Raw genomic sequence first — 21071 nt, 5'->3', positions numbered from 1 at the left:
GCCTCCCCGGTGGCTCAGCGGTTGAGCGCGCTGGGTTGCGAGGCCGCCCCGCGGCCTCTGTGGCACCGGTTCGATCCCCTGCTGCTCCCTGGCCACCGGAGGAGGATCCCGCATGGCGCGCAGACCTCTCCTGCCGCCCGCTGCTCCCCTCAGCAGTGTACTTCGGTCGTTCTGCCTGCTCTGCTCCCCGCTCTGGCTCTGGTGGATTCTCTCACCCTCCCGCGCTTCTGACTGTACCCAGTGCATGTATAAACAAAACAAACAAATAAATAAATAAATAAAACATGCCTCTATTTAAAAAAAAAAAAATGCACTGATCTTTAAAAAAAAAAAAAAAGAACAATAAGTAACCAGTGCCTTAATATTAGTTCAACATGGGACCTCCCTAGTGGCCTAGGGGTTAAGTCTCAGCGTTATCACCACTATTGCCTGAGTTGGATCACCAGCCAGGCAGCTGACCCACATGGCAGAGCAGACCTCTGGGGTCTCGCCTGCTGCTCCTTTCAGCAGTGTAGTTCAGTAGATCCACTTGTTCTGCTCCTCAATCTGTCTCTGGTGAATCCTCTCACCCCCTGTACCTCTGACCTATAGCCCAGTTCTTAAAAAAAAAAAAAAAAAGTTCAATATGGTGGCACAGGAAAGGACTTGGGAGTCAGACAGGACAGTAAATCCCAGCCCTGCCTCTTCCTGTCTGGGAAGCTAATTATCTTCTCTGTGCCTTGATTTCCTCATCTCTTCTGTGGGGATGAGAACAATTCATGGTGGTTGTAACAACAAAATGAGATGATACAGATAGATAAATGCAAATAAATGGTAATACTGTGATATATACATATATAGTATTCAAGAAACATATGCAGTGCCTATGAAAGGGAGAGCTGTAGTGATGAGCTAACACACGTGGATTTTAAATATAACTATGAGTACTTATAATCAGAAGCTTCAAACACCCAGTCCAAGTTAAGATTTTTCCTTGTAATTCAGGAACTCAATTTTCATCTATCCCTGGCATTGAGCCCAGAAAAGGCTGGGCCCTGGAGGGAAAGGGCTGCTCCACAGGGTGGTGGGACAAGGGCCTTTGGGGAAGGGGAGAAGGATCTTCAAGCTTTATCTACTTAGAGAGGGTTGAGGCCCAGCAATGACCTGAACACCAGGACACTTGGCCTCTGTCCTTGGGTGAGGGCACTTGCCTAGTTGCCATGAGCATGTGCTACCAAATTTTGTTGCACAAAGAGAAGTTTCAGTGAAGGACAGTGCAGTGCTGGGGAGGAGAGGTTTGGATACCAGTTCCAGGGAGAAGACCTCTCAGTTGTGTCAGCCATCCCCAGAGGGTATGGGAGCAGCTCCAGAAAATATGCTTGCGCTCTGGCCACAAAGCCAGGTGTTGCCTTGAAAAAGTCAGGGAGCAGCAGGCTAAGCCATGCCCACTTATGAGGCCCCGCCCACTAGCCTCTTCGAGCTCCTTCCTCCTCCCCAGTTTAGAGGCCTCCTGGAGTTCCATTGGAGGCAATGAGCTGGTATTTAAGCAGTTGCTATCCCCTGCAGCCCTTCTGGCCTTGACTTGTACTTCTCTTTGCAAACTTGGCTCAGTCTTTTTGGAAAAAACAGGCATATCAGAGGAGGAGGAGGGGGAAGAGTCCTAAAGATCCGTGGCCAGGGGCAGCTGGCTACCGTGGCCTCACTTTGTTAACTGTTTCTTCAGTAACTACTGAATGTCAGGTCCTAGAGGCACAGAATAGTTGCCTCATGCTCCCTGCCCTCTGGTAGTAACCAGACAGGTGAGTAACCAAACCACTAACATAAATGGTGTGGCTAGGTAATAAAGGCATGAGTAGTCAGCCATGAGGACCAGAGAATGGTGTCATTAGGAATGACTAATTAATAATACTATGTCTGGAGGTATTAAATCTTGGCAGAGAAAGTAATATTCCAGATGAGTAAAAATAATGAGTTAATAAATTGAAACATATGCCCTGGCCAAGCGTTGTACACATTCATTATCACATCTCTTCTTAGCAACTACTATTATTTTACCAATGTCACTGATGAAATGAGTCAACTAGGATTTCTCCTGACAGAGAGAAAGGGTATTCCATGTAGAGAAACTACGTGATGAGCAATGGCCTGGAGGAGAGAAAGTACCTGGGAAAGCAAGGTGTCAAGTATTAAGACTGTGCCTATCACCTTAAAAACACTTCTGGAAATGTCACACTTTATCCTCAGAAAAATCCCTGAGTTAGGATGATCACCAGTCTGTGGGTGTAAAATAGATATTTGCAAAGTGGTACAAATGAAAAGCTTGAAACTCCTTCAGGATCTAAAGTGTTTTCTGTTCATTGCTACATCACTAACAGACCCTGCACTTGAAAACGGTTCGGTAGTAACAAAGGGACCCACTGAGGAATCCTCCCACCAGTGGCCATCACTGGGCCTCTTTAGTCTAGCCAAGGGGGGAGTATGGAATAGGTTTATTTCTTTGTGTGAGGTTACCTAGAGCATTGACTTGGACCATCTTACTAAATAAGACCCAAGCAAAATTCTGTAATCTTTTAAAAATGAATAAAACATACACAACATCTAACAGGTACAAAAAGACTGTTAGCAACCAAACCATTCAGAGGCAACCACTGTTCACATTTTCTTGAAATTCTTTACAAGGTATTCAGGCATCTTTATTATAAAGTGGTAAAACATGCCAACAAAACATGAACTCTGTGTGAAATAATTATACTGATTCATTTTCTTAAAGTTAAGAAGCTAAGCTGTGCCTGGCGCTGTGCTGGATTCATAGATGAAAGAGACGTAACAGAGTTAGATAATACATGGACTGACTAGAGCCCCAAGTGTGTTGGGGGGGGAGGGAGATGGGAACAGCAGATAACAAAGGACCATAGTTAGTACAAAGCAAAATTCAGTTAAGTGTGGGAGAGTTTCACGCTCTAACAGTATCTCATAGTGGCTAGACCCTGTTCTCTGGAGTCACATCTGGCTTAGAGTCTCAATTCTTCTCTTGCTTTCAGTATGACCCAAGGAAGGTAAGTGAAACTGTCAGCCTATTTTTCCATCCGTCAAAATGGACTAATAATAGTAGTTACTTCATAGGGTTGTTGAAAGGGATATATAAGATAAAGTATAAAAAGCACTTGGCACATAGTAAGCGCTCAATAAATATGAGCTAAAGCCAAAAGCTTAGCTCTCAATAAATGCTGGCCATTATCATTCAAGTCAACGGTCTCTTATTGGAAAAATCACAAAGCTCTGAAAATTCGCTTTAAAAAAAAAGTGGGCATCAAAATATAACCCAAAGTGAGACTATTTCTCTGATTAACTATGAATATTCATAAATGTACCAAACTAGTATGAATTTTCATACTTTGCTGCAGAAATATCACTATATTTGGTTACAGGGAATGACCCAGCCCTACTGGTAGTGTTACTCTAAACTCTGAAACACTGCTGGCCCCAAGGGTTTCGGGATAAGCTTAGACTAACCCTTTATCCTTGCTAGAGAGAAATGGGAGCTTTTTTTTAAGATTTATTTTTATTTATGCATATAAGACCTAGGTGTAGGCTACAAAGGTTGGGGGCAGATGAAAGGTGGAGGGGGCAGGGGTGAAAGGATTCACCAGAGATTCACCAGGATTCGAACTTCCCCGCAGGACAAAGGCAGGCCCATAACCTAGAGCCTCCGGCTAGCTCTTGGCTAGCTCTGGCGGGCTGCTAGCTCATAGTTCCTCCCGCCCTAGGGAGCCCTAGGGAGTAGAACAGGCATATCTACTTAAATACATTGCTGAGGGGGGAGCAGTGTGCAAGACAGGAGAAGTCTGCTGCGCCATGTGGGTTAGCGCCCTGGCCTGGGATCGAACTCAAGCCTCAGTGGCTACCGATAGCGCTGACTTTAACCCCTGCGCCACCAGGGAGACCGTGGGAGCTCTTTTTAAGAACAATTGTTTTCTTAGCCCATAGTATTATTTTTCACCTTACATAGTTCAGAAAAGTCCTTCGGAATCCTCCCAGGATTTAAGCTCACAGCTCCCTGATTCCTGTATATTCAAAGACTTGTGGGAGGAAAAAAATACCTGGCTTGGTGTCAGCACTGATTTTCCTCCTTTTACCAAGCCTCTCCAGGGCTGTTTCATTATCCCTATGGCAACGCCTAGCAACAGTGCTTGGCATTTAGTAGGCCCTTTTCAAGTACACTGAATAAACTCTAAAACGGGGTAGTTTATCATTCGCAAGTTCTGATTCCTTCCTTCCTCCTGGTCCCGCCGCAGGCACGGGGCACTCACTGGCGGACTGCCCTGGGCGGCTGAGGGTGCGCGAGGAAGGATGAGCTAAGCCTCTCGGGCAGGAGGGGCTGCCCCAGCCAACGCACACCCGACCCGGAGACTCTCCTCAAGCCGGATCCCCATCCTACCCCACGTGCACGACTGAGAGTCGCTCTCTTTAAGGATGGGTATGGTCCTCCCTTTCAGTACTTAAAAATACTCCGCGGACTCGGGCTCTCAACCGCACCTCGGCGCCCCAGGACGCCCGCGCACTTCCCGCGGGACAAACACAGGCCCAGAACCCAGCGCCGCCGGCTAGCGCCGGGCCCCGCCCGCCCTGGAGGACCGTGGGTGGACGCTCTTGCAGCGCGCCTCTCGCTGGTCGGGGCGGGGGAGGGCGGAGCCAGCGCCGCCCGTGCTGGGGAAGCGGAGGGTGGGGACACTCTGGCCCGGCTCTCGGTGGTGCGGGAGCGGGAGCGCGCAGCGGCCGCTCTGGTCGGCGGACGTGCTGCCGAGCAGTCCCGGAAGCGAAGCAGCGATGGCGGAGAGTCCGACTGAGGAGGCGGCCACGGCGACGGCGGGCGCCGGGGCGGCGGGCCCGGGGCAAGCGGCGTCGCCGGCGTTGTGGGCGTCAGCGGCAGCGGCGGCGGGTTCGGGCCGCCTTTCCTGCCGGATGTGTGGGCGGCGGCGGCAGCGGCGGGCGGGGCCGGGGGACCGGGCAGCGGCCTGGCCCCGCTGCCGGGACTCCCGCCCTCGGCCGCTGCCCACGGGGCCGCGCTGCTCAGCCACTGGGACCCCACGCTCAGCTCGGACTGGGACGGCGAGCGGACCGCGCCGCAGTGCCTCCTCCGGATCAAGCGGTGAGCCGGGGTTTTTCCTCCCCTAGCCCCACGCTCCGCGCCGGGGCTCGGCCTTCCCCGCCCCCGCCCCCCTCCACCACCCTTCCGCGGCCTCAGCGCCTCCCTCGCGGCGGCCCGGCTCGGAGGCCCGCGTCCTGCCTGCCCGGAGCGTCGAGCCCCGAGTCCCCGCTCCACCCCCACTGCCGGCAGCTCACGCAGCAAACCCCACCTCGCGCGCCCAGGTCCGACCCCGCCCCTCGCAGCCTCCCGCGAGCCCCGGTCCTCGCCCGGACGCCCTCCCCCCACCTCCCGCCCGAAACCCGACCCTGGCGCGCTCCAGTAACACCCCCTCCCGCCCTCCGCGCCGCCCTCTCCCCCCCCTTCCCCACCCCAGTCTTGTTAGATGCTGCCCAGAGGCCCCACCCATTGCTCGTCCCTCTCTCCCCTACCTCCGTCTCCTCCCGAGCCCCGTTTGTAACACACACCCACACACACAGCCACAGCCACACAGCTTCTTCGCGCGGCCTCTCACTCGAGGCCAGTCTTTCCTTTCATTACCGGTTTCTCGAATCCCCTCCGCAAGCCTATATTGCTTCCCTCACATACCCGCAATCTTCTCTTGAGCCACTTTTCCAGAACCCCAAAACTGTCCTTAGACCTATCCACTCTCACACCTGTTCCAGAAACTCAGATTTCCTCTCCCCAGTGTCACTCTGGTTTGCAATATGCCACTCAAGCCTTTCTTCCCTGGATTTTTTGCTCTGGATCATACAGTTTACTTTTCTGAAGCAAATATAACAGTTCCAATATGAGAACAAAGGCCTGAAGTCCTTTCTGTGCTTATTTCTTGGGTGACTGATCTTAGATCATATCTTTTAGTAAATAATATTTTTGCAAAAATGCTTTGCATAGTAATGATTGCACTGGAAAGGGTAATACTTTTTAGCTGCTGTTAATCCTGAAACCTGTTTCCTGAAGACCAGACTCTTCCTCCCCCATGCTCCCATCACAATCATCCTCATCTAGGTATTCTCAACCTTTCACATTCCAAATCCCTACAAATAACTCTCTACCTGCTTTTCAAGGTTTTGATAAAAATGTTAAATGGCACATTGTATTTAAAGTACCTGGCCCAGAGCCTGAACCAGGATGCCAACTCTATCAGCTTTGCCACCTCTAACTTAAGAAATCCAACCCTCCCCCTCTCTCTTACTTCTTCAGCCATTTCAGTCTTCCAGTCCTGATACATCTTGAGTTCCACTAGTGCTACTTTGCTCTGCCATTTACACATGCTCTTTGTATCCTTACATACCCTAGCAATTCCTAGACTTTTTACTAACCAGAATGCCCTTCCTTAGACCCATATTTCCAATGGGACCATTGTAGTTTGTGACATCCAACCTAGAAATCTTCCAAAGTAGTCACTGCATGTCATTTTTCAGATAGGATGTTTTCAGCAACTTCAGAGGGTCCCCTCCCCAACCTGAAGCCAACTCTACCTTGCTAGCCCCCTTGGCAAGACTACTGTTCTTGCTCCCTTCTAGCTTTCTTACTTCATATAACCCTATTGCCAACATAGTCCACTGTGTGGCTTACACAATTAGTTTTTAGTGGAGTTGATTATGCCCCCCAGTTACTAAAAATATCTTTTAGCATGCAGTTGTACCTGGTACTCTTGGAGGTAGGGAGTGACTGTATTGTCACGTGGGAGGAAGTGAGAGTAAATGGGATGTGACTTTTCCAGGGTGACATCTGATGCCATTGGGATCTCTGATTTTTTTTCCCCCCTCTTCTTGCCCTCCCCCTAAGGAAACAATACCCCTTTGATAATTTGCTCTCTGCCTGCCTGACAAGTACTCAGCTGAGCTTTCTCAGCCAACAAGACAGTGCAAACATTTGTGGTACCAAGCACCACTTTCTCAGCCCTGGTCTCATTGAGGTGATAACAGCTGTCCTGCTTAAGGGATTCCCCTTTTTTCTCTCCCTCACTCCCTCCCCCCACCTCCTCTTGGTGTTATACAGGGATATCATGTCCATTTATAAGGAGCCTCCTCCAGGAATGTTCGTTGTACCTGATACTGTTGACATGACTAAGGTATGTAACTGTGGGGGCTGGGTTATTGGGAAATTGGGCCCATAATGTTGGAAGAATCTAAAAGTATTTGATTTACATCTCTGATTATAAAAGTGAGAAACCAGACCCCAAAAGAGTAGCGGCTTGCACAGTGAGGTGGAGCAGAACCTTGAGTAGCTGTCTGTTTATTAGGGTCCCAGTGGTCTTGGTTGGCTTGGGAAATACCAGTTTACACCTATTGTCCCAGCTTCACTATTAGTAGGGCACTCACTCACTCTCAGAAGCGCTCCAGTTTGGATGATAAATTACATGGTCACCCTATCCATTGTGCCCCTAGCCCTTCCCCCTTTCCTCTGCTGTTGAACTAAGTGTGCTGCTATTAAAGTAGATGCAGAGAAAGTTGAGGATGGGGCAAGCTTGGGTGAACCGTGTTTATAAAGGACCTTGTTTAGGCTCCTATACGTGTTGCTTTTGAATATCCCTTCTACCCCAAAGACCATTTCTCTATCTTCCACATACAGGCACAGAGAACATTTAGTATGTAATGTCACATTCCTCGCTTCTCTGTCATTGAATTCTCTGCCCCCAGAAGTCAGTTTATGCTTGCAGTGATATTGGGAAGAAATCAGACTTGTAATCTCGTGTTGTTTAAATGAAAAGTTCTAGTTTCACATTTCTTACAATAAATACTCAGGTTTTATATTGTTGGTATCTGTTTTGTTTTTAATAATTTTCCCTTTTCATTGATTTTTTTTTTTCCTTTTTATGTGGTTGGAAATGTTTTTCCTGGGATATTTTGCCCTTAGTCAAGTATCAGTGTTAATATGCTAGTCCCCGGGGTCCCAGAATTGGTGCCATAATTGTACCAGTTGCGCTTTCTCTTCCAAATAACTGAAGGCTAAAAGGTAAACCTGGGTGTCACCAGGGCAAGGTAGGGACTGTAGAGGCATTGTGTTGCAGGTCCTTTTACTTCTTTCTGTTCAAATTCTGAGCAGACTTAACTGCCTGGGTACTTTTCTAGAAGAAGAAATCTAACTGAATTAGTTCAGGTTGCCCTCCCCCCACCTTTGGGGAGGGAAATCTTGCGCAATAATCATGGCTGGAGAAGATAATTTAGCGTTCTAAGTGCTACCGCTGATTTTATCATTTAGTTATTAACCTTCAGTGTTGGAAAGTTCTGGGGATGGTCTTATGGCTCTAAGTGGCCCCTGAGTTTTCCCCATTTTTCTTTGTATCTTTGACACACCTGGTTGCTGACTGCTCCATACCTTCCACAATGGGTTTTATCCTCTGTGGAGGAAGCAGACACCTTAGGCCTCCATCACGACCCTTGGCTCTGCACTGTGACTGGCACAGGTGCTGTGACCGCCCCCACCCCAGACCCTTTCCTCTTTTCCATCCATCTTATCTCCCCTTTGTGCCATGTACATGGAGGGTGGAATTGCATCATTAGCTGTTTATTTAACCTAGGCAAATTCAAACATGCATACTGTGTAAAAATACATTGATCTCTTAAAATTAAACATGCAAGGGTAATATTTTACAGCTGTATATTATATTTTGCACATCGGTACTCTGTCCATTTGTTACACATAGCACTGTTCAGGGAAGTCCAAATGAAAACATTCTTTGGGGGAGTTTTAAGGGTGATCTTGACTAGATTCACTTTTCACCTTGGACTCTAGAGTGTAATCCCATTGTAATGGGATTTCTTAAAATTTCAGTTATTAGTATGAGAGAGAGTAGGCTGTTCATTCTGTATGATACGGAACATGGATGCCAAGTGAAGGTCCTGCTTTTGGCGTGGGCAGCGAGTGGAAGCCAGGAGGGGTTGGGATGGGACATCACCTCACAATTTTGAGATGGGGTTTTATTTTGCAGATTCATGCATTGATCACAGGCCCATTTGACACTCCTTATGAAGGGGGTTTCTTCCTGTTCGTGTTTCGGTGTCCGCCCGACTATCCCATCCACCCACCTCGGGTCAAACTGATGACAACGGGCAATAACACAGTGAGGTTTAACCCCAACTTCTACCGCAATGGGAAAGTCTGCTTGAGTATTCTAGGGTAAGAGGAGACTTCTAAGTGGCCAAGTTGGTTGTTAGCAAATTATTGCTCTAGGCCAGCCTTTATCAACCAGGGTTCCTCATCTGACCCACAGAACTCAGAAACTAATTGGTATGACTATTTCCTCAGTTCTCCCCAGGATGGTACAAGACTAGCATCATTCTAGATGCAAAGGAGGTTAATTCATTACATAAAACGATTACCTTAGTGAAGTGGTTCTCGCTGAGCAGTGGTAGCACCTGGGAACTTGAAGCTGTGCAGATTCTGGGCCCCACTCTAGATTTACTGTATCAGAAACTCTGGGGTTTGGACCCAATAGTCTGTCTCTTAAAAACCTTCCAGGAGGTTCTGGTGTACACTCCAGCTTGAGAACCATTTCATTAGGGCATCAAGACTTAATTCTCTCCCAAACAGGTTGAGAAAGGCTGCAGATCTGTGCCATTCAGGATTGTGGGTGTCTTATTTCTGAGTCTCAATGAGTGCTTTGGAGGCGGTGGTGGTGGTGATGATGATTGTGATATTTTAACAAGTGAATGAAAAATGTTTGAGGTTGGAAATCACATAAGATACAAAACGCAGAAGTATCAAGTACATCTGTTTCTGAGTGCTACTGAGATTTTGGTTCATGTCGTTCTCTTCTATTCCCTTTTAATTGTATTTGGGGGTTAAAAATTCAGAATGGAAATGTCTTCTAGCGTATTCTGGATTGATCATATTAGTGTGGTCTGAATTTCCCTGGGGTGGAGAAAAAAATGCAGGTTGAAGTTGAGAAGGTTGGCCAAACTGGTGGTACTGTTTTCTTTCTTCCCGTCCAACGTTTCCAGGTTTGTGTGAGGGGAAGGGCAGCTGAAACGAAGTGGAGACAAGACTTCTCTTTTTTTTAATCCCTTAAATCCAGATATAAGTTCTGTGATTGTGGCAGTAAGGAAGTCCTTTAAAGATTGTATTTCAAGAAATCTGTCATCTCATGAGGGTACATAATGGTCTGCACGGTGGGGTAGTATATATATAACCCATAGTGGTAAAGAAATTAGTTGTTTCCTTACGAAATTTGTTCCTGAAAGTTTTTTGTCATAGGCTCTCATTCATTAGGCCAATATAAAATTATTTCCAGCAAACAGTAGCTCATAGTAGAAATAGGGGAGAGAGATGGTGGGGGTAAAAGTGGTAGAAGTGTGTTGGGTGGAAAGAAGCTCCCCTGACATGAAAGTGTGCTATGAATCAGAGAAACTTCCCCTGTATTTGTAGTTGACTGTGTTAACTTCATCAGCCTCATTCCTTCCCTCCCTATCTAGAAAAAAATTGGGCTGGCTTACTGTCAAAAGAAATTTAATGAACAATTACCAATTGACTTGAGTCCCTGAGTTTATAAAGCCTTATGAGTGCAAGGTCTAGAGTTCTTGGCAGCAAAGCAGAGAAGAGAGGTTGAGAGGCACTGCGGAGCAAGCTCTGGTGAAGTTACTGTTACACTTACTTGGGCTTCCTGGAGTCTGGCAGGGCGAGGGAAATGGCCTGTGTACTTGAACAAACCAGGTGTGGCTCAGATTGTGTTCAGCTTCCAGCATAGGTGCCCCCTCTTCAAAAAGTTGAACTAAAAACAAATGTCAAGGGCCACGTGGCCTGCTCCTCCCCCTCCACCTCCCCATACTTAACTAGATATAAAAATGAGGAGCAATTTTGATGTCTCTTGCTCAAGATGTTTCCTATATATTATATTCAGACATTCCACAGTCTGGAAGTACCCCTTATTCTCTTCCTGTCTTTTGGCAGAGTTCTGTAGTCTCTGGAGAATTTGTCACTCCTGGGGGCTTGATACAGAAATGAATCCCTAATTGTCACCAAATGGCCTCAGTCCCCTCTGCCTCTGTGTTCAGTGTCTCTCTCCTCACTAACTCCATCACTACCCAGACATAACAAAAAAATAAGCAAGCTCTTTGAGGTCCACTAGGTTAACATTTAGTCTGCCTTGGGAGCCGCTTCTTACTTTAGTTCTTTCATGGTGATGCTCAGTACCTGCCCTGGCTAATCTTTCTTTCATAGCCTAAAGAAAATCCCCTCAAAGTTATCTTGCTCGCTTTTGCCTCTCTTCTTTTGTCCTACTTGATAAGAGGATTAGGCAGTTGGCTGATTTCTGGTGAATGAGGGTTAGAGGGAAGCTGGGGAATTCCGAATATTGATAGTGAAAGAGTTACTTCTGATGGGAGGCCAGGCCCCAGTGTTGTGCACTGGTCTTTCTGTGGCTGCCTTTCCCATCACTCTGCCTCACCCCATTCTCCCCTCTGATGTGTTTTGCAGTACGTGGACTGGCCCTGCCTGGAGCCCAGCCCAGAGCATCTCTTCAGTGCTCATCTCCATCCAGTCCCTGATGACTGAGAACCCCTATCACAATGAACCTGGCTTTGAGCAGGTAAGGCCAGCTGGGCCCAGCTCTGGGGTATGAATTATTGGGTTTTGAGAGATCTGCTTGAGTCTTTTTTTTTTTTTTTAAACCTGACTCAGCCTTTTGTGTTACAATCATTGCTATAGAGAAAAAGGAGAGCAGCATTTGTGCTTCTTAATAATGAATTTTTTACTTATGAATTACAATAACTCTTAGGTTCTTTCCATTTGATTTATAGTAATCTACAGTGGGGCGGTCAGTAGAGTGAATTGGAAACTAATTCTGAGCCTGCTTTTAGGGCTGTTGCAGCCGTGGGCTCATCTGTATGCTGTGTTCTCCAAGGTGCTTCCTCGTGACTACTGCCAAGCCAGACATTCTTCTGGAGTTAGGAAGTACTGTTACCTACAGAGCTGAAGGAACTAGTCATTAGCTAGGGCAAGAATATTTTTAGTCAGTACTGTGTCAGAGAAAAGGGAGGAGAAAATTTACATTCTCCGAGGGTATGCTGTACCCTTGGAGGGTACAGCACTGCCAGGTTTCGTGCATAGTTTCATTCAGTCCTCACAATAACTTGGAGGTAAATATTGTTATCCCCATTTTCAGAGCACTTAACTTTCATAAGGACATCACAGATCATGATGAGGACCCAGGATTTTCCCTGGATCTCATAAAGTTTCCCATTGTTCCAAAGTGCCTTCCATGTTTACTCCTCAGCGTGGGGAAAGCACCTCAGTGAGTCTGAAAAGATTAGTGTTTCAGTGATTAAAACAACTTAATTCATTTTTAAACCATTTGGGGAGGGAGGGAGGAACTGTGGTAACACTAATATGATTCTTCTGAGCAAAGGGAAATGTCCTTTAAGAATGAAAGAAATCGGGCCTCCCTGGTAGCACAGGGGTTAAAGACACAGTACTTTCAAGCTATTACCAGCCACTGCAACATGATTTCTATCCCCAGCCAGGGAGCAGCCCACGTGGTGCAGCAGACCTCTCCTGTCTCTCCCACTGCTCCCCTCAGCAGTGTATTTCAGTAGATCCACTTGTTCTGCTCCCCACTCTCTCTTGGAATCTTCTCACCACCACCCCCACTTCTGGCCTTGTATGCATAAGTTCTTATATGCATAAATCTTTATTTTATTTATTTTTTAAAGATTTATTTGTGCATACAAGAGCTGGGGTACAGGCCAGAGGTGTTGGGGGTGAGAGGATTCACCAGAGACAGAGTGGGGAACAGAACAGGAAGATTGGGGCCTCCCTGGAGGCGCAGCGGCTGAGCACTGGGTTGCGAAGCTGCCCCCAGCCTCTGCAGCTCTGGTTCGATTCCCGGCTGCTCCCCAGCCACCGGAGGAGGGGCCCACGTGACGCACAGACCTCTCCTGCCGCCCGCTGCTCCCCTCAGCAGTGTACTTCGGTCCTTCTGCCTGCTCTGCTCCCTGTTCTGGCTCTGGTGAATTCTCTCACCCTCCCGCGCTTCTGACTATACCCAGTGCATGTATAAACAAAACAAATAAAATAAATAAATAAAGCATGCCTCTAAAAAAAAAAAAAAAAAAAAGCAGGAAGATTGACCAAAGTACACTGCTGAGGGGAGCAGTAGGCAAGGCAGGAGTGGTCTGCTGTGCCATCTGAGCTGCTCTCTGGCTGTCCAGGAATCGAACTCGTGCTGCAGTGGCTGCAGACAGACCCATAGGTTGCGTCCTAACCCTTGTGCCACCAGGGAGGCCCTTTTTTTTTTTTTTTTTTAAGATTTATTTTAATGCATACAAGAGCTAGGGTATATGCCAGGTAAGACAGGAGAGGTCTGCTATGCCATGTGGGTAGCTCCCTGGCCGGGGATCGAACTCTTGTTGCAGCTGCTGCAGATAGCTTCATAGTGCTGAGATTTAACTCTTTGCGCCACCTGGGAGGCCCCCAATACTTAAATCTTTAAAAAAAAAAATCATCCTCTTAGCCATCACTTGTAAGTAAGAGCGTAGTTGATTTCAAGTTTAGGTAGAAGTGGACCTCATCTACTAACCAGGGAGCTGATCTTTTTTTTTTTTTTTTTTAAGATTTATTTATGCATACAAGAACTGGGGTATAGGCTAGTGGTGTGGGAGGTGAGAGGATTCACCAGACAGTGGGGAGTCGAACAGGCGGATCTACTGAAATTACACTGCTGAGAGGAGCAGTGAGCGAGACAGGAGAGGTCTGTTGTGCATGTGGGTTGCTCCCTGGCCAGCTGGGGATCAAACTCGTGCTGCAGTGGCTGGCAATAGCTTGATAGTTCTGTCTTTAACGCCTGCTCCACCAGGGAGGCCCTCATTTCTTTCTTAAATAACTACAGTAGCTTAATAGAATGTGTAGACCTTTGGGTGCCATACAACTTTTAAAATCTAAAGATCATATTGGTCCCCACTACCCTCATTTCTGTTCCCCACTGTTTTCATATGCTGTCTTTACAAAGTAGTAACTGAGAATCCTGCTTCACAAAAATAATGTCATTAAAAAGAATGTAGCACGGTTTAACTTTCAAACTGAACTCCATTGCTCAAGCTAGTAGTTCGCATTGTGTTTAACTGTGTTGAATACTGTGGTGGTTTCCTCAAAAGTTTAAAATATCCCATAGCACCCCTGTGGTTTCACACTGGTACAGCTTGGAGTAGGTGTGCAGATCATGAAGGTGCATAGCTCTTCCTGTCTGTGCTATGTTTGTATCTGAGGCCCAAGGCTCTAATTAACTGAGGTTGGTAAGAGAAGCCTTGAGGAACATAAGTTCAAGGCTGGGAGACTCTCCCTTCTGTTGTCATTCACACATTTATATTAGCTTTCCTGACCAAAATTAGAGTTTTTTCTTTTGAAAATTTCGAGTTCTGCTTCTTGTACATTCATAATAGTTGATCGATTAGATGAAAGTGGATTCCTTCAGATATGTAAAGGAGTTAACCAGGAAGGGTCCTCGTGCCTGTTAGTTTTCCAGACTGGACTTCATTGTCATTTATACCTTCAATGTCATTTCCACCATCATTCTATGTTTGATTATGTCTCACTTAGTCCTTGCCTAAGCGGCCTTTCATTTCAGGCTTAGAGAAGTATGGTGGATGTGGCTTGCTACTTATAGGTTGAGTGACCTGTAATGGGATGGTTATTGACACACACACACACACACATCTATATATACACACATACATATGGAGGAAGGTGGGGAGGGAGCAGGGAATAATGAGGGAGCCTCACATAATGGCTTAACTGTTCATGTGTCTGCCATACAGTAGGAAGGGTGCCCTCTCAGTTCATTGCATGGGTCATGTGTCCCTTATTAATCCTGAAGTCTCTTCGCATTAGCTTTTCTCTGCCTAAATTTTGCACTTGGGTATAAAGGTGTCTGTCACATTCCAGGAGAGACATCCAGGAGACAGCAAAAATTACAATGAATGTATTCGGCATGAGACCATCAGAGTGGCCGTCTGTGACATGATGGAAGGAAAGTGCCCCTGCCCTGAACCCCTACGGTACGTGTGGGGAGGTCCTACTCGATACTTGGTATATTCCCTTTGGAGATTTAGCTTGTTTGCACCTTTGATGGCCTTGGGGCAATGTCCACCGTTGAGCACCAGAAGAAGACAAAGAAGGAAAGATGTGGTCTCCACCCAGGAGGAAGCTCAGAGCTCTCCCCTGTCCTTGGAAAGTGCCTATCCTGACGGACACAGTATAGCCCATGTCCTCAGGGAGGTTCCAAGATTGATGAGAACCTGCGCATACTGAAGATGTTCACCATTCTGTAGTCAAGTGAGGTGTAGAGCATTTCATAATATAATATACCCACTTCTTAGTGTTTAAGTTAATTTTTAAGTGTTAAAACCAGATGAACAAAGTTAGAATTAATGAAACAAAGAAACAAACCCTAGGAGAATATCCAGTGAAGTTTGAAATCAGGGAAGGCTTACGGAACACAAACAAGATTGAACAAGTCATGAGTTAAAGTTGAGATTGGAATGATTAGTATTTTTTTTTTTTAAAGATTTATTTTTATTTATTTATACAAGCACTGGGTGGGCCTCCCCGGTGGCGCAGCAGTTGAGCGCTGGGTTGCGAAGCTGCCCGCAGCGTCTGCAGTGCCGGTTCGATCCCCCGGTTACTCCCGGCCACCGAAGGAGGGTCCCACATGGCGCGCAGACCTCTCCTGCCGCCCGCTGCTCCCCTCAGCAGTGTACTTCGGTCCTTCTGCCTGCTCTGCTCCCCGCTCTGGCTCTGGTGAATTCTCTCACCCTCCTGCGCTTCTGACTGTACCCAGTGCATGTATAAACAAAAAACAAACGAACAAACAAACAAATAAATAAATAAAGCATGCCTCTATAAAAAAAAAAAAAAAAAGACTGCATATACAAGCACTGGGTACAGTCAGAAGCACGGGAGGGTGAGAGAATTCACCAGAGCCAGGGCAGGGAGCAGAGCAGGCAGAAGGACCAAAGGACACTGCTGAGGGGAGCAGCGGGCGGCAGAAGAGGTCTGCGCGCCATGTGGGACCCTCCTCCAGTGGCCGGGGAGCAGCCGGGGATTGAACCGGCGCTGCAGAGGCTGCAGGCAGCTTCGCAACCCAGCGCTCAACCACTGCGCCACTGGAGAAGCCCTGATTAGTATTTTTTTTTAAGATGTATTTATTCATGCATGCAAGAACTGGGGTACAGGCCAGAGGTGCGGGGGGCGGTAAGAGGATTCACCAGAGACAGAATAGGGACAGAACATGCAGACTGACAGAAATACATTGCTGAGGGGAGCAGCGGGCGAGACAGGAGAGGTCTGCTGTGCTGTGTGGGTTACCTCCCTGGCCAGCCGGGGATGGGACTCCTGCTGCAGAGGCTGCGGATAGCTTCACAGTGCTGTGCTTAACCCCTTGTGCCTCCAGGGAGGCCTGGAATGATTAGTATTGATAATCCAACTTAACTGCTGAGGTGTGAGGAAAATCAGCCATGTGTAATCAGTTGTTCCTTCATCCATTTCCATTGGAAAACCTTTGTGGGAAACTAAATCAAGTCTTCGGAACTCTAGCAGTTTTAACTTGGCATTAAGGTTAGCTAGTGAAGTAGTGAAACACGGACCCCCATCCCCACACCTGCATGTTCCTAATTTATGCTTCTCTGCTTGTTTTCTAGAGGGGTGATGGAGAAGTCCTTCCTGGAATATTATGATTTCTATGAGGTGGCCTGCAAAGATCGCCTGCACCTCCAAGGCCAGACTATGCAGGTAATACAGCCTTTGTTGCTTACTCCAGGGCCTGATAGCAAACCATGTGAAATCCTCCCCACACAGGTGACATTCACATCTCTCCATAGAATTCAGAGTCAGGAACCTGTATCATTGAGTAGCTGAGGCCCAGAGAGGAGATTGACTACCCTGGTCCTGAGGAGCTGGTTCTCAGTTCTAGCATATGACTGTGATGGTCGCTCCTGATGAGGACCCACCCTGTGTGACCTGGGTAGTCATTTCACCCCATTGGGCCCCAGGTTCCCTGTTGGAAAAATGGGGCAAATGGTCATTCTAACCTTTTGTTACTAGGATTCTGTAAACTGACTGTGGCGCATAGAAAGAAAGTAAGTTCTGGTCTGAAGTAGGCACTCATGAGTAGACTCTGAATTATTGTTCTTTCTAGCCTGGAGCTCCTTCCCTTCTTGGTCAGTAGTCTTTTCAAGCCCAGAACATTCAGTCCTCTCAGCATCTTACAGAAGATAAGGATTACCTATTAGCTTTCTTTTTCTGGTGTTCACAGAGAAAGAGGATTTAGGGGAACAGGTATACAGTGTTATATGTTGAACGCTTCCTATTAAAAACTAATTCTTTGCTCTACTGGGGAATGTGCTTCTGCTTCCCATAACAATGAAGAATTTAGGCTCCTTTAAAAAAAAAAGTTTCTTATTAAACCAGATTATAAATAGGCTCAAATATAAACAACTTGGTTGGTAAGAATGTGAGAACCTTCCTGTCCTGAAGGACCAGTGCATGTGATTTACAGGTGGTCTTGCTTGGAAATGTGGTAAAGGAGTAAGACAGTTCAAATTTGCTCCAGCTCTCCTTGGGCTGTTGTTTCTGCCCATCCAACACCCCCACCAACGGGAGTGAATGTCTTGTTCCCTTAGGTGCTGCTTAGAATTGGTAGTTTCTCTGGGCTTCCCGAGGACTGCCCACTCACACGCCACATTTATACTCGAAGGGCAAGGTTAGTTCAGCTGAGGTCAGTTTGTTTCCTAAACCCTCTCTGGAGTGTGTAGAAGGTGACACATACACACATCAGGAAGTCTCATTGCCCGTATCCAGCATTATTTCCAGTATTCCATCTATGAAGGAAAAATAACTCGTGACAAGGCAAGGGAGAGGGAGGAGTGACATCTAGGGAGGAGAAGGTGGGGTGGGTGGAAACAGCGAACAATGAAAGAGGGACAATTTGGAAAACTGACAGCTTCAGAGTAAGTGTGGATTCAGCCCTTGGGCATCTTAACCTTCCTCCACCCTTCTGCAGTTGACTTGCTTTTGAGGAATGCAGATACCTTTTAATGTCAGCCCAAGCCAGGCCTGTCCAGGGCACTAAGCATGCCAGAGATCTTGTTGTCTGCCATTTAAAACTTCGACACCGTACTCTGTTCCATGACTCAGAAGCTGAGCTTGTGTTTTACATGGTCCTAAAGCTGATCCCTCTAGAGTCAGCCAGCCAGACTTGACTCTTCCATCCGGCTTGTCTCCTTTCCCCCCACAGGACCCTTTTGGAGAGAAGCGGGGCCACTTTGACTACCAGTCCCTCTTGATGCGCCTGGGACTAATTCGCCAGAAAGTGTTGGAGAGGCTCCATAATGAGAACACGGAAATGGACTCTGATAGCAGCTCGTCTGGGACAGAGACAGACCTGCACGGGAGCCTGAGGGTTTAGACCCTGCTCCCTTCTCCCCTGCCCCCACTCGAGAGTCCCAGCAAAGTCCCTTCCCCCAACCCCAGGGTTGGAGAGGCACTGTGTATCTTCCCTCCAGACGTGGCGTGACGTCATCCCGCAAGATGGCAAGAACCAAGCAAGCTTGGATCCCAGGGTGTGGGAGTGGGGAGGCTGGTCCCCATCTGACATCCTTGGCTCTCGAGCTTCTGAGGCGATGTTCCTCCCATAATCAGGGGCCACGGTTACCTATGCAGGAGCACGTAGGGGAACGGCCTCTGGCAAAAACAAAACAACCAACACACCTCTCTGCAGGGCCAGCTCCTTAGGGATAAGTGGGAGGCAGCAAATCTCGAGAGGGAGTGTGCCCAATGATTTGTGGGGATATCTGGAAGGGAGCTTGGGGTGGGGGACTGTCTGTGACATTAAGCAGTCTGGGTGGTTATCTGTCTGTCTGTCTGCAGTCTTGAAGCAAGGCTTCCCGATGCCCTTTCCTCCCTGCTTCTCTTTCCCATGGGCCAGCATAATTTTGTTTTTCCTAATTTATAGTCACTGTTCTAGACAGACCAAAGAGAAGGAACAGTGGTGGAGTCTAGGCTGCTGATGAGTAAGCTTTACCTAGCACCTGAGCACCTTTCTCCTCTGCGCCCTACCCCCCATTTCTAGATTTAAAACAAGGTAAATGTGACTGGGACTGAAACAAGGTCTTGGTAAAGCCTGCACAGGCACCGAAGATGCTGAAAATGCCATTTGTTCCCGCAATCACTGATTTGAATAAGTTCCCAACACTGGCAGCTGCTGTGTGTGTGGGGTTAGAGCCATTGCATAGAATAGTCTTAACAGATTTTCATGAATACTAGTCACAATGAGGGTATTTCCCCTGGGGGTGGGGTGCAGCGGGGAGACTGATGCTAGTCCTGTTGTATTTTGTTTGGCTGTCCTTGTGTATTTTTCACCCCTACCTGTAGTCCCTCTCCCATCACTTCAATGCCCAGGGACTTGTGGTGAGCACAGGTAGCCAATGGCAGAAGGGGGTTGGGGCTGGGACTCTGGAGACTCCCCCTATCTCCCCAACCCTTCCCTCACAGCTGCTCTTTGTCACTGACTCTGATGGACGTTAGCCTGGCTATGTCGCTTCTCTATCTGTATTTAGCTGCAGTGATCCTTTAGCTGGTTGGCTCAGAAAAATGTGCTTTAGGTGTGCCCGGTGACACTGGGCATTGAGGGAATCCATCCTTCCCCTCTTTGGTGTGTTCTCCCCATACTTTCCAGATTCTTATTGATGCGGCTCCCAGTGGGGTTTTGGTGGTCCACATGACGCGCAGGGCCTCAGTCAGTATCCAGCCACGTGTAAGGGAGAGGATAACTTGATGCCTGCCCTGCCCGCTGCTATGGAGGCCTCTGCTTGTAGATCATGGGACTTCCCTGGGAGGGATTGTGGGGAGGGGTTTGGGCACAAAGGAGAATGTCCTACTTGGGAGGGCAGGAAGCAAAGAACCTGGACAGGAAGTAGGCTTGGGGAACGGAAGTTCATCTTGAATACCTGAATGTCTTCACATGGAGACTTAGAAAGGGACCCTGCTTCCAATTTCCCTTTTCCATTCCCAGAGCTAGTACAGGGCTTAGAAGAATGCCCTGGGTCTGTTGGTCCAGTGTTGTCTGTCATCCATTTAAGTGTTCCCACTTTCAAGTGACAATCCTCTCCTTGGCCCTGCCTTGGGCAGAGCACGTCTGGCATATGGCCTGACTTTTACGCCCTAATCTTGAGTTGAAGAAATATATGCACAGGAGTCAAAGAGATGTCTTTATATCTGACTGTACATAAATGAAGTTTTTTTTTTCCTTTTTGGTGCAATAAAGTTTGTTTTGGCAGAAGGAGGAAGCGCCTATGGGTGTGGGAGGGTTTGTGTAAAAGAATGGAGTCATCTCAACAACCACACCTCACCTAGGCCTGAAACTGTCGGGCAGAAAGTGCTCAGTGAGTTGTCTAGAAGCCAAAAATGGGTATATGGTGTGAAGAAAAGCAGGACTACTGGTGACATGTTTTCTGCCAACCAGAATAGAAGGGTCCCTTTGAGGCTATACTCTGGCAGTCAAGGAGAGGAATGCCATCTTAGCCTCAGTTGCTTCCAAAGAACCACAGGAGATGGGGAGTGACCTATGAGGACAGACAAGATGAGCTTAAGACTATATAGATTCCCTATGAAAGGAAAGATGTCTTGGTATGAATAGACCATCGGCTTTTCAGTTCTCTGGCACTAAAGCAGCCCTCCTTTGGAGATAATCGTTGAGACCATGACTTCCCAACTTTACACTGGCTTTCCAGCTCACCACCTTCCCCACTTGCTATAGAAGGCTCCTGAGTTTTGGTGCAGTTTTCCTCATGGTTGACCATGTGTGTGGGAAGAAATTACAACAGCCTGTGCTGTGCTAAGTGGAGATAGGGAAACGCATGGCTCTGGCTTAAGCAGAGCTCAGTAAATTGCTTCAATTCCTCGCTGTGGAGTTTAGGCTGCCTACTTGACTTCTGAGGTGTATATAACACTG

General features: G+C 47.5%; 1 protein-coding gene across 1 annotated transcript; it reads left to right on the top strand.

Moving 5' to 3' along the window:
• Window positions 1-4731: 4731 nt before the first annotated feature.
• UBE2Z (ubiquitin conjugating enzyme E2 Z) lies at window positions 4732-20399 on the top strand. The gene is given in 8 exon segments (XM_037492535.2): window positions 4732-4857; window positions 4860-5128; window positions 7130-7202; window positions 9063-9250; window positions 11546-11657; window positions 15008-15120; window positions 16762-16852; window positions 18357-20399. Coding segments are annotated over 8 exon segments (1068 nt in total). The 5' UTR covers window positions 4732-4806; the 3' UTR covers window positions 18528-20399.
• The last annotated feature ends 672 nt before the right edge of the window (window positions 20400-21071 follow it).

The sequence above is a fragment of the Talpa occidentalis genome, unplaced genomic scaffold, assembly GCF_014898055.3.
Source record: "Talpa occidentalis isolate TD23 unplaced genomic scaffold, MPIMG_talOcc4v2.1 talOcc4.7, whole genome shotgun sequence".
NCBI classification, from domain to species: domain Eukaryota; kingdom Metazoa; phylum Chordata; class Mammalia; order Eulipotyphla; family Talpidae; genus Talpa; species Talpa occidentalis.
Note: the sequence above shows the minus strand (reverse complement) of the source record. Positions and strands in the feature narration are given on the sequence as shown.